General features: G+C 42.4%; 2 protein-coding genes across 3 annotated transcripts in view; both read left to right on the top strand.

The window, feature by feature from the left end:
- The window catches only part of FAM135A (family with sequence similarity 135 member A), a 69,744-nt gene extending 67,762 nt beyond the window's left edge, over positions 1 to 1,982 (top strand). Inside the window, exon 20 of one of the 2 annotated variants that reach the window (XM_021393270.1) lies at positions 396 to 1,982. In XM_021393270.1, coding sequence (XP_021248945.1) covers positions 396 to 601 — 206 coding nt within the window. In that variant the 3' untranslated portion in view covers positions 602 to 1,982. The remainder of the gene's footprint in view (positions 1 to 395) is intronic. The other variant, XM_021393269.1, reaches the window with a different exon arrangement.
- On the top strand, positions 4,958 to 13,737 carry SDHAF4 (succinate dehydrogenase complex assembly factor 4). The gene is made up of 3 exons (XM_021393272.1): positions 4,958 to 5,066; positions 7,479 to 7,631; positions 10,163 to 13,737. Exons 1-3 carry the CDS (start codon positions 5,036 to 5,038, stop codon positions 10,270 to 10,272), a joined length of 294 nt encoding a protein of 97 aa, XP_021248947.1. The 5' UTR covers positions 4,958 to 5,035; the 3' UTR covers positions 10,273 to 13,737.

Here is a 17,833-nt window from a genome sequence, read left to right as displayed (position 1 = left end):
TTTATTTAGTTGAGGCTTAATAGTAGCAATGAATGAAAATGCTCTTTTCCATTTTGAGTGCTGATCCGTTGTTGTATTTACTGTTGGGATATCCTAGCACAGTCATATTCTAACATTATATATTAACAAATAAATACCATTTACACAGCCAGCATAATAAACTAATACTGATGAGCGCTTTTTCACTATCAGTGTATAATGAATAAATACATTGTGAGTAAAGTTACTTTTTTCCATGGTATCTGAGGGCATTAAACTTCCTGTATTCAGCCTTAACAGAAAAACAGCATTATACACTCAGTGTTTTTGTGCTGGAACACATTCATTTTCAGTTCAAGGTCATAGAACTGTATTCCTGGTGATTCATACAGAACAATTTTTATTTTCCTCCACAGGACCAATTTATGCTGAAATGATCCAGAACCTGCTTCTGCCTGTTCTTCAAAATAAGGAATGTAATTTGGTTCGTTACAATGTAATTAACGCATTGCCCAATACAGCGGATTCTCTCATAGGGAGAGCTGCACACATTGCTGTTCTTGATTCAGAAATATTTTTAGAAAAATTCTTTCTTGTTGCTGCCCTGAAGTACTTTCAGTAGAGAAGAGCATTGTAAGAGACTTGGCTATTACCTCATTAACAGATGAATCAAATAATGTGTGATATTAAAGTATAGCTGCAGCTGTATTTTAAGAGATATTTATACTTTTTATATGGAAGATAATTTATATCATCCACACTTAGGGCTTTTTAACATCAACTTTACTTTCTAGGTAATGTGGCTGTGCAATATTTTTTTATTTTGTTCTTTTTACTTTTCTATTACTTTTTCTTAATTTGGGGTACCTAATTATTTGGAGATTAAAGCGCAGTGTGTACTCTGTGTGGTTTCTTATTGGCTCTTAGACTACAGAAGTCAATGTTACTTGGCTACACCTACAAGAGGCTTTAGATGCCAGAATTAATTGGATTTTAAAATTCTGATAAGGTTTCACACATGCAATTGTTGTATTTTAGCACTGTAGGAAGTTGAACTGGAAGCAAAGCAAGCTGCTAAAATACTGGATATTTGGAAAAAACTCTATCTGTGAGTCTCACAAAGACCATTACTGAGTTGTCTGTTCTGACGTCACAACATCTTAACAACTTTCTACAAAGTCATTATCAGCATTAGTAAATACGTTACGCCTGTGGGAATATATTTTCTACTGATCTCAAAAACACGTTAGTTTACATATTAAATTTTATTACTGGAACTTTAGTTTTCAGAAGCAAATGGCAACTAAGGGTTTTTGAATGTTTATTGATAGCTGCCTTCAAATAATTGGGGTTTTGCAAACTGTATTAAAGTTGCTCCTTACTCTGTCAGTTCCTCAGATGAACGCGGACTGTTTTACATGGACTTCCTTGTATGTACGTGAAAGAAGTAAATGTTATAAATTTCTGCAATACTTTTATGAATTTATTCAATTTTTAAATATTGTTCAGATGTTTTATTGACTACAAAGTATTGTAAATATAAATCGATACATCTTCACATGGGACGATATTGTAAACTTTACCTGTTCAGTGATGCAGATAAAATGTTTTTGATATACAGGAATGTTCAAGGTCTATTGACTTTCTACTGGTGCTGAATAGCATTAAGTTCGGTTTCTCCTTCCTTCCCTTTTCTCCATTTCAAACAAGAATTCACTAAAGGCGGGGGGGGGAAGGGTTACACGTGCATTCACTAACTGTAATGAACTTTTTTTGAGAAACATAAATTTGTTGTATAATGCATGTTTATTTTTAGCATTGTGTTATTGCATCTGGTGTTAATAAAATGAACAAATGACTCTAATGGAAGCAATTAAAGGAACTGAAATCTTCTGCTAATTACCAAAATCCTGCAGAGGCAACTTTATATATAATTAATAATTTTGTATTATTTGAAATGAATGTAGCAATAATAGTTTGTAATGAAGTAATTTTACATTTTATATGGTTTGTTAATGCAGTCTTTGTAACAACACACTTTCCTCTCTGCAGCTTACAAATTTCAGATGAGCACCTGCAGTTTGGCAATGTGTACGCTTCAGAGTGCTTTCTTACAGACTTGTTTAGGCAAGTGCTTATTGCAGAAAGATATCTTAAATACATTCCCATTCTAACAATATCTACTTTTACTAAGATTTTTTATATTATGGTGGTGCTGCTATGCTGTAAATATTTAAAATACATTCTGACATCTCAACTGTCTTTTGTTTAACAGTGTTCTAGTAGCTGACTAGTAGGTAAGCTGTTAATATCAGTTTAGAGAGCTAGAATACATAAGTGTTTGGACTTCTCTGTCACTGTTGAAAAATGTTTGTCTTGCTGTGCCTTTCTGGAACTGAAAAAGAAAAGTGTGCCTTTGTGATTAGCAAAGCAGAAATATCCTACACTATAGCCACTTTTGAAAATACTTGAGCCCATCCACTTAAGCAGACTTGAATCCAGTTTGTTCTTTGAGGATAACGGATGGTGTAGGAAATGATCTGATGTTTGCATGTAAATTTCCCATGGAACAGGGTAAATGAAGAGAACTTCTCTCCTCTCCTGTATATTCCTCAGTGCAATCCATCCATGGTCCGGTGGCCCTTTCAGTGTTGTAGATGTTGTGGGGGCCGTTTGACACCTCGAAACCCAAAGGAGAGGCCAGTACTTGTTTGCTGTGCTGAGTGCTGTGATGACCCCAGTGTGCTCCTGAAGCGCGTGAAGTTCATATTTGCACTCATTAACTGTGTTATCAACTTGTAGTTGAACAACACATGCACTTGTCCATGTTTGGAACATCTGTGCACAGCATACTCCTGCTGCTCCTGCGTATTTCTTTCTATTTTTTAGATAGAAATATGGACTCACATACGTAATTCAGCGCCATGTGATCTAGAACAGCCATGAAGTGCTACATCTCTCCTCTTCTGTTTGAGGCAGGGCTTCATCTCTCTGCAGTGTCAGCAGCCTCTCCTTTGCGTGGGTATCTTGCAACCACTTGGAAGAAGATGAGGCTGCATCAGGTGCTGCTTATAGAAAGGGATTTAACCATGAAGGTCTGACATTCCTTTAGAAAGCTGCCAGTCTCTTGCTCCCTGAAGGCATTATGCTGCTCCTGTTATTTCACAAAGCTCCCAGTGGTATCCTCAGGAGATAGCTGCATGAAATCAGAAGACTAAATCTGAGGTTTTGTTCCCATATAATGTGTATAAATTAATATCTTGGTTTGTATTAGAGTCTTCTGTCAAAATTAAACTTTCTGATCCTAGAGATATGGAAACTACTTGGAAAAAAAAAAAGATTGTTTTGGAAATCACTAGGCGCCTTGCAGCTTATGTTCTGGCTCATCTGAACTGACCTGCTGCGTAGTACGTGTTGGCTCTAGGTCTTCTACTCCCTGCTTTTCAGAACAGCAAAATAAAGAATAATACAAATCTTTCAACTCCTTGCAGGGCAAGCTGGAGAGTAAAAAATAAATGATTGGCAAGCACAGGAAGGAAAACAAAACCAAAAAACAACAAACATTGATTTTAATCACAAAGTGGCAAGTTCCTCTGGCACGTGCTAATGTATTTTCTTACGTATGTTCAGGTTCACAACCTCTTCAACGACAAGATCTAGAGATACATAATTCAGGAGCAAAAAGTGGGGTTTGCATTTTTACAGGAATATGTTGGAAATGAAGAATAGAGGAAAAAATGCTCTGAAGACATCCTTATTTGTGGGTGGGAGAATAATACCTAATTATTCTAATGTAGTTGTTTCACCCTTACCATTTGGGAATGCGTGCAAGCCTGGTTTTTCATGGGTTTACTTTAATCTCTCAGGGAACAGAGCTTCCCCCTACACGGTGCTGGCAGGCAGCTCAGTATGAATGTTGTCAAGGTGAGGATTTCATGGAAGCACAACGAGCTGCTGAACTTGGCATACATCCGTGTTTTTTTTTCTTGCTGTTTTTGGGCTAAAGAACATTTTTCCCGCAGGATCCACCAATATTGCACTGTTTTCTCTAGTCTGTTAAAATAACGGAAAGGCTTTCCCATTATTTTCAGTCTCTTATGCCCAATTAACCACGTTATAAAAAGCTGATTGAGAAAATGTCACACAGAAGGCAGTCGGTTAAATGTAATCGCTTTCAGTGTGTAGGCACGGCCAGATGCCGCGCAATAAACTCAGTAGAGCGCTGCTTTTAATGTAGCAAGTAGTTTTACTTTCTTAAACTCTTTAGACGAGCATAAAATGCTATTTTAGACTCCAGTCGCCGTGAAGCAGAGTGAGTTACTTTCTGTGGCTTAGTATCCATGGGTATGGTTTAGAATTGCTTTGTGGAACAGCAAGGTTATGGGGCCCAGAGACTAACTGCCCCACCTGTCCCAGGGTTCCTGCTGAGTGCACAGTGTGTTCCCTGCGCTCCCGCAGCGGGCAGATGGGAAGAGCGTTGAGGTGGGGGCCAGCAGTGGGTTGTGCTGCACGTTGCCTGGCTGCCTTCTTCCTGGGAGGAGGAGGAGGAGGAGGAGCAGGAGCCCCTTCTCGAGTGCGGGAAGGGCACCCGCAGGGCAAGAGAGTTTGCTGTTTCGTTAATAAAACAATTATGCAAGGTTAAAAAAAATGGTAACTGAGGTTAAAGTTCTGCAGCCTTTATGAACGCTGGGTCTGTAAATCAGCGCTGTGACGTCAGCCTGAATCATTTCACATCCTTTGTCCGTAACTCATGTCTTACTTTGGGTGTTATTTCAACAATGTACTTCAATTGCTTTTATGTTAATTTGTTTTTGAAAACGGTGGAGGGGTAGGAACGGGTCTTTTGAGCGGTTAAGCGTTCATCGCACGGCACAAACCAGCCGCCTGCGCGCGTCGTCAAGAGTCCACGGCGGCAGCTGGAGAGCCGGGACGAGGCCCTGCCGCTCCCGCCTGCCTCCGGCCGCCCTTCCCGCCGCTCGCCCCGCGCGCCCGTGGCCCTTGCGCACGCGCGAGGCGCATGCGCGGCAGCGCGTCCTGAGCCGGGGCGGGTGCGGCCATGGCCCTGCGGCTGCTGCGGGCCGCGGCGAGTAAGGGGCGGGTGGGGAGCAGGGCGAGGGGGCACGGGGAAGGGAAGGGAAGGGAGGGGAGGGGATGGGAGGGTGCCGAAGCTCCTGCCAGGCTGTATGTGTGTGTATGCGCGCCCGCCCAGCGCGGGCCTGCAGCTGCCAGGCCTCAGTACCCGTTCTGGGAGTTTTGTTAGCGCCGCGTGGGTTGGAACGATAGTGAGACAGTGCGCTGTGCGTTAGTGCTCGCGGAGCAGCTGGAGGGCACCCGGCCCTGGGAGCTCACCTGTGTGTGTGCAGCTGACGAGGTGGCTGTGGGCTGCGGGCAGCGCCGGGCGGGAAGCAAGCCCGCGCAGCGGCTGAGCGGTGGGCACATAGCTGCGTGCTGCGGGATGACGGCGGGCAGGGACGCTGTGCGAGCAGGAGGACCGGTGTCGGTGGATGCTCGTGGGCCCTTCTGGGCTCGGCTGGACTCATGGCGAGGTTTCGGTGATGCCCCGAGCCCGCAGCCTGAGCGGCCCTGCTGGGGTGGGTGATGGTGAGCACTTGAGCTATGCACCAGCTGTGAAGACTTGGGATTTTCAACTTCTTTCCAAGCTCAGCTCTGTGATTAATACACTGCATGGCTTTGAGACTGCCCGTAAAGAATGAGCGGTCTGAGACCAGCTTGCAGAACATACCCTGCTGATGGAGTTGGGTTTTCATCTTGTCCTTCTCTGAGGTACTTAGCGTTGAGCTGCTGTCAGCCTTGTGTCAAGAAGAGCATGTTTTGGTCAGCAACTTCACATACTACAGTTAGGAAAAATGGTTTTTGGTTCTTCCCTCCTCAGGATCAGAAAATTTCACACTGGTACTTCAACCTGACTTGTATTTGAACTTGGTCTAGAACATCAGCTATCATTTAATTTCCTAGCTAGCATCTGTTCCAGCCTGCAGAAAAGCAGGGTGCTTGGTAGGAGAAGGATCTAACGGATGCAGAAGAGTTAGATTCCTTGCTGTTCTTAAACCCCTTTGTCATAGCTAAAATGGAAAAAAAAAAAAAAAAAGTGTTCCTTTGGGGCATTGGCTGCATTTGGCAGGCATGGCGTGGATTATGTGACTATAGGGTGTAAGCTTGCTCAGGCCATGGTATTTTAAGATGACTGGATACGCTGATTTGGGGCATGCAGCAGGTTGCTCTTTAGTATGAGTGAGTGACAGCTGTGCTGCTGGAGGAGGCTAAGCTGAAGCCATAGCTCTCTGAACTGCTTGGAGCTCAGCGTGGTGCAGGCAGGGTTTAAGTTTGAATCTCCTAAGGAAAAGTCCGGGCCATGTCCATAGCTAAATTTTTTTCAGTGTTGTTCATGGTGAGCATTTGGCTTTTTAATTAAATGCAGAAGTATCTGTCTTTTTGAGAGGCTTTTCTGAGTGATTTCTGATTTGGTAATGACTATTCAATTACTTAGAATATCTGTGCACCTTGGTGTCGTTAGAATACTTAGCAGAACATTGAGGTGGGGATGGTAATAAGTTCTCTCCTAATTTGTGTTTAAAAGCTATTAGTAAGGCTTTATGAGAGGAAAACATTTTCTTCTAATTAAAGCATATGTATAGGGTTATATAATTGAACTTAAATGTGCTTAAAGTTTGTCCTGCTTTCGACTACCAGCTTAATTATTTTACTGTCATAAGTGAAACCCCTCTGTTCTCTACCAGCATCCTAGAAGATGTTACCAAGGGAACAATGATTTTTTTTTTTTAGTTTTTGGGGTACTTTCCTTTGGGAAAGTAGAGGCTCTTTCTGACTAAAAAGCTGCTGGAAATGAGCCAAGCCCTGGAAATATCCAGGCTTCCTGGGGGAGGTTCAGACTTTTCCAGGGAAACAGAACGTATTCCTCTGTGCTAGCATAATTACTATTTAGAGCCTAAAATGCAAGACAGTAACAGTGAAGATAATTTCAAACAGTTTAAAATACGCTGTTGATGTGAACAGAGTTATACAACTAACACAGTTTTGGTTTCTAGGACCAAAAATAAGAATCTGTGCTAATTTCTTAGGTTTTTGTGAGTTGAGTTTTGAACTTGAACGTAGGAAGTTCTGTACTAACTTGCGGAAGAACTAATTCATAGTAAGGGTGACAGAGCACTGGAACAGGTTGCCCAGAGAGGTTGTGGAGTCTTCTCCTACTATGGAGATATTCAAGGCCTGTGAGGATGCCTACCTGTGTGACCTACTGTGGGGTACCTGCTTTAGCAGGGGGGTTGGACTCGATGATCTCTTGAGGTCCTTTCCAACCCCCATGATTCTGTAATATTGGGAGGTTTTTTTCCCCCCCTCCACTCCCTGGTTTAGGAAGTGAGGCGGTTTGGTTTGTTCTCAGAAGTTTTCAAAACAGCGGTAGAGCTGTTCACTATCAAGGCGTGACGTGTAGATGATGCGTGTCCATTTGTTTGTAGGGTCATCACTGCCCTGCAGCTCGCTGAGGAGCACCAGCTGTAAATCAGAGGGAAGACCTGAGCCTGCTAAGCAGACACTTAAGAAACCGAAGTTACCAGTAGGCCGATTTGATGAACCGGAGGAGTCCAGTATAGAGAGGGAACCTCTGGAAAGTAAGTCATGCTTTATGAAATTGAAAGCTGTATTTTAAAGGCAAGATGTCTCTTCTTGGAGACACTCAAATTAGCCTGAACGTCGTAACCTAGTGTCAGTCTTCCTGTGGGGCCTGCTGCCTGGCAAAGGTGCCTTCCAGCATCAACTATTCCACGCTTCTGCTAAATGGAACTGATACAGCAATATTGGTCTGCTATAGTGCAGCTATAAATGTTGGTCTCAGCTACTTTTTATGATGCAAAAATCCTGTTCCATTTTTAGTCCACAAAAGGTTTCCGATCCATGCTGTATTTCGTGGTCGCTCTTAGCTTTGTGTGTTGTGTTTTGAAAAGCAGCACCATGTGCAGAGCTTCCTGAGCCACTCAGCGGGGTCAGGGAGTCCTGAAGAGCTCTGTCTGCTGTTCGTGTTGCGTTCCAGTGACTTGGTGGGGATGCACAGAGCCTGAGGTACCAAATATATCGCTGTTGCAAGTCACTGGAAACGTATGCTTTTATCAGACAGGAGAATGAAAGGATTGAGTTTTCCTTCTCTTTGTTTAGTTGTCTTTCTTTAACCAGTCAGATTTAACCTCATTCACCACTGTGCTGTTCTGTTACTGCTTGTTTACCAGTGGCAATAACCTGTGTTTATCCATCTTGAGCTGTCTAGGACAAACTTTTTCAGCATATCAATAGATCACTATGAATTTCTAGATGACAGAATGACTGAAAAATTACAGTATCATCTCCAGAACGGCTGCTGGCAGTTTCAGATTGTGACTCACTTGAGCACTGACTCAGAGTTGGGGTTACCATGTAAGCAGTTAATTCTAAATTCCTTTTATTCCCAAGAAATACCATCAGTGCTTCATTTAAAACAAAGTTATTTTGCTTTTTGCTTAGGTTTTTCGAGCAAAATTCAAGGTTTCTTTTGTATTTAGATTTAGTTGTACTTGCGTGTTTTTACATACAACGCTGGCAGTAGTTTGCTGGAGTGCTGACTGCTCCCCGTATCCTTGATGTTCATTAGGAAAAATGTAGGGGTTTAGGTGGCCATTGGAAATTCCCACTGCAGCGTAGCTATCATAGAAAAAGCTTTTGAGCTTCTGTATCCACCGTCAGCACATCAGTGGTGCTTAGATATAAGAGTGATGCTGGATGCATTTGTGCTCCATGTACTGTCGGAGGTGCTGAAGTGCTGATATTTCCTATTGTGATCTGCATGAATTTTTCAGCAGGTGTCCCAATATGTCATTCTGTATGGCATGTAGCTATATGAGTCTTCCTCCATCATTGTCCTTTGCTTTCACTGCTCCCCAGAATTTCAGTTCTCTTTTCTCATGTTCAGTCCTGCTTCGTATTACATGTATTTCCCACCAGTGCATAGAGCTGAGGGAGCCCCTAGTCACGTGGACTTAAGGGAGGCTCTGGAATCAGCGTGGCAGAGGTGCATGGTGTACCCTGAGCTTCAGGGAGCTCTGGGGGCCAGGGCAGGATGAAAAAATACTCAGCCTAGGATGGTGCTGTGCCAGAAAGTGAGCACACTGCGGCTCAGGGATGCCCATGCAGAGGGCCCTGCTGAGGGAGCACTGAGCAGCATGAAGATTTGGACAGAGGAAAGGAGCAAAGCTACATGGTGTTAAGAGCAGGTGGCATAACTAGATAGAGCGTTGGGACTGGAAGAAGCTCTGCTGATGAGCTCTGCTCATGTGGCTCACTGGGGAGATTTGGGAGTCCCGTTCATACCCCTCTAAGGAAGAGTATCCCTCTCCTGGAAGGGTATCAGCATGACTCAGCAGGCTTATGCTTCATTTTAAAAGGTGGTAAGTCTGATTAGGCTTTATAGTGCCTCCTGTGATAGTGGTATTTAGTGTGATGTTGATAAAAATCAACATGACATTTGTTGAAAAAATAGCACCCGTGAAAAAATGGTAATAATTATGAAATCAAAACTAAAATTCTTATACCTGAGTGTCTGAAATTAAAAACCTAAACAAACACAGACAGTGACATGGTACTTTAGACAAAGTGAACATGCAGTTTACCTTCATGATGAAAGTTCTTACTGTGAATTCACTGGAAACTCTGGTGCTTTAGTGCCTTGGGACACTGAGTTGTTTTTTCATTTGCATTACTAAATATGGTAATATATTCCTGACTTGTCACGAAACTCTCTGAAATTGTTGTCTTACTGCTCTGGGAAATACTCCTCTGGGTTGCCTCCCAAAAGACGGTTGATTTTATATTGAAGTAGGGATTGAGAGACGAACATCATAAATGGTCAGACCTTTATACTTGGCAGTCACAGAATGGTTGGGGCTGGCAGGGTCCTCTGTGTCCATCTGGCCCAACCCCTGCTCCAGCAGGGACACCCTGAGCAGTGGCCCAGGACCACGTCCAGGCGGCTTCTGAAGATCTCCAAGGAGGAGACCCCAGAGTATCTCTGACTTGTAGAAAAGGATATACATTCCTGATGTTGATGGATCTGGTTCAATTTGTCTGTATTTGTCAGCATTGTAGGCGTGTTAATGAATTTTCCCTGTCGTTGTAGAATTCCCTGATGGAATCAATCCTGCTACAAAAGAGAGAGGTGGACCGAAAGGCCCTGAACCGACACGTTTCGGAGACTGGGAGAGGAAGGGACGTTGTATAGACTTCTAATGTGTAAATGAATCCATATTGCTGATGATATATTTCTAGTTGTTGAAGAGTATGTATAGAATAATCTCAGCTAGATTTGTTGCGGATGTTCTTGTTTCTATCATGCTGGGATACTTTATGTAAATAAACACGATACTACAACTCAGTTTTTGAAGCTGTTACTTTATGTGCACCTGGTCATCAGTGGTATTTATACTAAACAAATGCAAGTACAGTGAGTGTGGAGTTCGTAGCAGGATCTTGCTGAGACGTATAAATGGCTTGTATTTCGTTATGTAAGTGAACATTTTTATCTATCTATCCATAAAGGCCAGGTTGGCTGGCGCCCTAGGCAGCCTGATCTAGTGGGTGGGTGGCAGCCCCGCTAATGGCAGGGGGGCTGGAACTGGATGGTTAAGGGCCCTTCCATCCCAAGCATTCTGCGTCTGCTTGAAAACTGGCTAAATGCTGCTTGAGAAAAAGTAACATTATTTTCTGATAACTTATGGTCAAAAGTGACGGTTGGATGAGATGAGCTTAATATTGCAGGTCTTTGAGCTGAAGACCTTTCTGTCAGACCAGCTCAGTTCATCGTTCAAGAATTTGCCTAGCTGGAAATACTGCAGTAGAGCACAAGCCCACCGCTTCTGTGGGTACTTAATAGGAGAATAAGCTGACATTATTAAAACCTCTAGCATATTAATGCTCTAGGTATTTGCTGTGCAACTTCTTTTTGATAGATGGAAAAAACTGATCTTCTCTATCTTCAACTGTAAATGTTTGGGGTTTTTTTTCCCCACCATTCATTTGTGCTTCTTGCCTGGTGTTTTGCTGGTTTTCCAACCTCTTTGCTTTTCCTCTATGCTGTCTTATATATTCACAATTCCCATTAGCTGCTTCTGCTGTAGCATCACAGTGGGCATTCAAACTGAATGAAGGGCGTTTGGAGAGCCCAGTACTGTGCGGTCTTCCGTTTTATGGCCTACATTTCTTTTTCCTGTATGTATTTGTTTGCTGTTTGCTCTGCCAAAGCAAGTTTTGCTTGAATGGAAGTCAGCTTTAATCACAATTTCTGTTGTTCTGCATTACTGTGGCTCTGTGAGGATGTACCACTTGGTCCACTTTTGCCTGATTTTATTAAAGCTGCAAAGCATCTGAGCCCTGTTACAGATCTTAAAAACCTCCCCCAAACCCACCTGACTTGTGGCCAGCAGGGAAGCTCTTCTTGCAGTCTGCCCTTTGCATACCTTGTGTATGTTTGATTGGTGTAGTATTGGGCCACTTGTGAATGAGGAGATTCATCTCACTGCCGTGATGCCCTAAATAAGTATTAAGTCTGTTCACTTAGGTTTATCAGCACATACCTCACCAAAGAACAAAATCAGATGTGTTAAAGCCTATTTTCTTAAAAGTTATTAACTAGTAATTATAACTGTTAATTAGATTTTGAACCCTTAATCTTCTATAAATTCTGGATATTGGAAAATGAGTCTGCGTTTACCTGATTGATTCTAGTTTAACAGTTTTTCCCAAGATCTGTTGAATTGCTTAGTTACATAAAAATGCTCTGGGTCTGTAATATGTGCTGTTTCTTAAAACGTCTATTTCTAGTGCTGCTTTGCCTCTTCAGTCCCCAGCAGAGGGGAAAATACTGTGTCATACAGTACAACTACTTTTCAAGTTCAAAGCAGAAATGTTAATTGAAAACTTCTGTCTTTCCTGCATCATTATTATTAGGCTTCCCATCTTAATTAATGAAGAGGCAGTAATGCCACTGCAGTTATTTTTGCATTATAAACCTTAACCTTATCCACAGGTTGTTGCATGATTTTGTTATCTTCTTTTGCCAGATTTTGCCTTTCCCAGCACAAGCTCCATGAATGTTTGTCTAGTTCCACTTGGCATTCTTGGTGCTCAGTCCTAATTGCTGCATTCATCACAGACTGCCTTCTAGCTGTGGCTGCAGTTCTCCCTGGTTACAGAACTGCACCTTTTGGCAACCATATAAAGAACTGTTTGCATTTACCTGTGGTTTTCTTTGGTTTTTTTCAGTTGTTACCTTTGCAATTAAGAGCTAAATCTACCTATGTTTTCTGAAAAATGAAAATCCCCGTGTGAGAACTTGTGACCCATCCCTTCTGTTGCTGTCCTCAGAGAGAATAAAAGCGCTGTTTCCTTTCTGAGCCGAGCGCTCTGCAGGCACCTCCTTGCCCTCTGATGGAGGCTGCTGTCCATGGAGCCCAGCAGGTCCCAGGCCCTCTCTGCTGCACCCACTGAGCTCCCGTTTGAGAGCTGCCTCTGCGAGTGCTGTCCTACCAACAAGGGAGTGCCTCACAAAGGCAGGGATTGTTCTTTCTTCTGCAAACTAAACAGTCTCCTGCTAACCCGTACTGTAAATACTGGTTGTCAGCAGGTAGGCGCTCAGGAAATAGAGGATACCTCTTCCATCTTAGGAAGCAGGCCTTTGTCCCCACCTCCCAGGTCAGTGCCAGTAACCGCCAAGTGTTTTACGTAATTTGAGTAGGGAATGTGTCAATAAGAGAGGAGAGACTGAATGCTTGGGGGCAAAAAAAAAAAAAAAAAAAAAACGCCAAGGAGCATTTCTGTCTGGCCTGGCAATGTGGCATTTAGCAAGAAGAGAAATACTGACAAGTCCAAAATACCTTTTTTTGTGGTGCTGCAGGATCGCTGGTGGTGTTTGTCAAAACCAGTCATGGTTTCAATGCGGTAACCAACACAATGACAGTGTAAGGTGCAGGTGATCGTTCCTGTTTTGTTTTCTCGCAGTGTCTGCAGTCACAAAAGAAGCACTTCAGCACTTTTTCAGTGGTGTCTTCCTGCTCTTTCCAAATGATGAATATTAGTGATTCACTGATGGAGCATTAGAGTAGAGCTATGACTAGCCACTGAATTAGCCACATAGGTATGCTTTTATCATAAATACTGATTCATCTATTTTTGTAGCTCTTTCTGTTAGTATAACAGGGTGGAAAGCATCAGGGAGCTCTATTCATTTTCTGTTGTCTTGCATTTCCGTGAGACAGAATTGTTCTGCCCATGTAAGCAAAATCTTGTAATTCTGGAGGATGCTTGTTGCTCGGCTTTGTCTTTACTAAAAAGCTGTATGTTGCTTCTCTGCAGGAGGTTTTCATATTAAACTTGTTTTTGCTAGTTGTTTACATTCAGTACACTAAAATTACGAAGCCTCATTGTTTGAAGGACTTGCTCTGTAATTACTTTATTGCAAAATATATAAAGTTGCACGCTACAGTGAAAACATTTGCTATATATTGCCATGTTTGCAAAATATCTATTTCAGTGCTGATTTTACTAAGTTAAAATGCACGGTTTTGTCGTATTGTTGAATCAGAGTGAAATTACCCTGTGTCATAGCAGATGTTTTTGAAGAACTGTGGAGTATCATTGTAAAACTGGACTGCTTTTTCAGTTGACTGCAATAAATGATTCCAGCAGCCTGTGGTGGCAGATACGTTGCCTGTCTTTTTATCATACCTCTTTTGGTTTTGTAGTTTAAAAACGACCACAACACATTGTTCTGAAGTATCAGGAAAACAGACAAAAAGCAACGCAATAATTTGCAAGAGGAGCATTTGGAAATTCTGTGGTAGTTGTGATTGTTCATCAGTCACGAAAAGCATGAAGCGTATTGTCAAAGCTAAGTAAATAGTTTGAGATGTATTTCAGTGCGCTGACACTGATCAGAAGAATGTTTCAGTTGGTGATAGCTTTCATAATGTGTGATATGAGAACTCCTTTGCTTGGCTGGTGGTGCTTCGTGTCACACCAGCTGGGCTGTGCAGTCTGCATTCGAATATCGCTATGCGAGTGCTCCCTCTTACATCTTGGTAAAGGGCTGGCAGGGCATAGGCTTGTGTAATCTTCTGAAGGATTTTTGTTGCGGAAAGGGTGGCACAGTAGAAATAGAAACATAATTATAAAACTCGGTTTTGGCAAATTCTGAGAAGAGAGCTGTATTTAAAACAAGTAAAGGAAGTCTAATTTCTTACACAGTTCTGAAGCCGCCTATAAATCCAGTTTCCTCCCCCATATTCCTTGTGATTGACGATATCTCCACCAGGCAAGAGACAGGACATCTTTCTGCTCATCTCCCTGGGGACCGTATTTGGACTCTTTCTTCTGTTTCCCCCTCCCTTGCGCTGACTTTCCCAGAGCTTTTAGGAACTTAATTACCTTGGAAACTTTTCTGTCTTTGACGCCGTTTCAGAACAGGTTGGAGTTGCTTGCTGGCATGTTCAGCCACAGGGCAGCACAGCCATTAGCCTCCCATCCTTTTGAAGGCGAGCTAATTAATAACTTTTACCATACATATTTTCTTTGTAAATATTCTTCATCTCTCCATTTTTCTACTCTGTGAAAGGATGATTATTTTGTTTTTCCCTGAACATTAAAAGTGCCAATTAAAGCTTATGGCAGTAGGACTTTGACAGGCATTTTCCAGACATTAACTCTCCCAATTAACTATAGTCTGGATCCTTTAAAAAAAAATCACGCATTTTAATTGTATATTTTTTAGGATGAGAGTGTTCACAGCTCTTTAAGGTACCTACTTAACAAATTCATTTATAATAAAGTTGATATACCTCCCGTCAAAACACGGCTGTTATTTTCAAATGTGAGTCACTGTCAAAATCAAGTGTGCTGTGAAGTGAACTAGTCAGGTTAGTTCTAGAGGGCAGATATTGTACTATTGTTAACACGGGGACTCTCACCTAATCAGCTGTTTAAAAGCAAAGTGACTTATGTAGCCATCTGTGCTCACTTCCTAATTAGTTGCAATGGAGGGAGAAGCCTCCAAACAGAAGTCCATCTTAGTATCAGGAGATTAATTCTTTACAGATGATGAATGGGAGGGGGTCTTAAGCATGTCTTCTCCATTAGCTTCAAAGGCTGACAAAATAGCTGTCTTAAGCTCTCACTTATCTTAAGATAGCAAGAGCTTATCGACCATGAGATGAATAGAACTGAATGTGTCAGCTTGGTGGTGAGAAGCCAGAGGGCCACTGACCGTATGAGGTGTGACCTCTGCAAGGAGGCAATAGGACCTGCAGGAATGCTTCCATTGAGGAGGGACATGGAGAACCAACTCTTAGGCACCTTGTGAACAGGAATTTGCTTCCTTAAAATGAGAGCAAGAAGTCCGGTGCTGAGACTTACTTTTTTTTTTTTTTTTTTTAAATTCCCTATGCCCCTTTACCTCCCAAATACCTACTGCATCATACAGCCAAGAGGGTAACAGGATGTATTCATATCTGGATTACAGCCCATATCTCAGACCTAGGGACCTGTGATTTTATTCCCCAACAAGGCAAGGGTGAAATATTCTAACAGCTAACAACTACAATGTTTTTATCAGATGTGCTGTTAAAAGTGGGGGAACTCCATTGGAGATGAAACTCAGACTAGAAAGAATGAATGTATTTGCTTAGCAAAACATTCATCTGCATGGCTTCCACATGAGATGGTAAAGAACAAAGGACTGTGTGTTTCCAGGTTCCACTTGAAAGCCAGGGAAAATGTCACCATCTCCTAGAACATACATGAGCAAATGTTGCATAGCTCAGGGAACATCGTGCCTTCAGCCTACTTTTTTTCTCCCAGGGCTTTCACTTTCAAATTCTACAGTATATCTGTGTGATAGTTACACAGATTTTTTTCCTTTGTTACTCTTGAGACAGGAATGCAGTGTAATAACAGGTAACTGCTTGGTCTGGCAGGCGTTATTGCCTCATCCTCCCTATATATGGTGATGTCATTTTTTTTCTGCTTAGTAATGTCAGCTTCAATGCTTTTATTGGTAATTACATGTTGTTTAACCTTGCTTTTAATTTTTGCCATTGAGGTCATTTTTTTGATAGTTGCCTTTAGTTCATTTTAGAGTCATGGTAGCAGTATACTTCACCAAACATGATCACAAATTGCAGCTATTTCTCCCTCTTCTTTCTCTGAAGGAAATCTTTATCATTTGTATTTGGTATGTGAATATGTTGTTGACAGACCAAATAGAAAAGATAAACCCTGTGGACTCCACCATCACCGAGTTGTGTTGACTATAATACTCAGGTTCATTCTTCTAGCAAAATGTAGCTCTTGTGTGAAGAGGGGGATGCAGAGAGATTAAAAAAATCCATCCTTGGAATCGTTCGAGGCCAGGTTGGATGGGGCTTTGGGCATCTTGGTCTAGTGGGAGGTGCCCTGCCCATGGCTGGGTGTTGGACTGGATTTGTAAAGGGCCCTTCCAGCCCAAACCATTCTTTGATTTTGTAATTCTATAAACAAGGAAGACTGATCTCTCTAGAAGTTCTAAAGATAAAACTAAATCCATTTTTAAAGCCTCCTTCCTTAATAGGGCATCGATGAAGCTGACTAAGCCGTTCTATTTAATGTTACTGAACTTTTTTTTAGATCACGTGGTTCTGGTCCAGTCTGTCCAGTTCAAGTATGTCAAGGCAGTCCAGAAATAACTCATTTAAGTGATTTTTGCAGGTTGATGGCTTAGTTTGTGTAGAGAAATCCAATGCTAAGGTAATACAGATTTAACTGGCAGGTGACCTGAGAATGGTTAGGGATAGAAACATCCCTTGAAATGGCCAAGAATGGTTTTCCCAGTGACGTGCGTGCCTGCTGGGCATGATGTCAGCTCATATGCTGGACCTGACCTTTCCATCTGAGCACTGATGCGTTTACTTGGAATACCACAAGGCTGATCTCTGAGCCAGGCAGTTCGCTTCTGGTCTTAGACATAGTTTCTGTTTTGAAGATAAACTGGGATTTATACATTCATAAGACATGCTTGTACCCAGTGTTGCTCTGAGAGATGTGCTCTGTCCTGTGGTACCTTTGCTTAGGAAGAGTTCTGGTGTGAGACCACCTGGCAGGGAGAGGCTGAATTACTGAACAGGTGCAGGGCAGGCAAACACGCATTTGGACAGCTGAAGACCAGATGGTCCTTCCTATAAAACCATTTGTAGTAAAGTGTGGATAATACCACCAGCATCACGGAGGCCTGCTGTGCTCCCCAGACTGTGTGTAAGGAGAGAGTGGAGTACTCTAAGCTGGATTTGCACAGTGATTGTGGTGCTGTATGGGAAGCCAAAAAGCACAGCACTACAAGGATGCAAGGGAACGTACCGCCCAGACCAGCATTTGTGTTTCCAGGGTCCTTCTCTCCATTCCTGAATGCCAAGGTCCCTGTAAAGTCAAAGTGACCTTTTCTCTGAGCCTTTTTCTTGTTGCAGCAAGTCATATGCTCCTGGTTGGGCAGGGACCCCTATACCTCAGAGAAAGCTCAGGCTGCCCAAGGAAGTCTCTGAGCATACCTGTCAGCAGATCCCTTCTCATTTCCTTTAGCCTGAAATGTTGAGTCCTCAAACTGGCAGCATGTGGGAGGGAGTGCTTGGCCTCACTAATTATGGCCTTAAAATACAGTGCTAGGGACCCATCATGTTGAGTCCCCAGATAACTTATTATTTTATATCATAAAAAAAAAAATGCAATACTTACCTTTTTATGCTCTTCTGTCTTTACTTTGACACAATGCCAG

This window comes from Numida meleagris, chromosome 3 (assembly GCF_002078875.1).
Source record: "Numida meleagris isolate 19003 breed g44 Domestic line chromosome 3, NumMel1.0, whole genome shotgun sequence".
Lineage (NCBI taxonomy): Eukaryota > Metazoa > Chordata > Aves > Galliformes > Numididae > Numida > Numida meleagris.
This window is presented reverse-complemented; position numbering and strand designations above follow the sequence as displayed.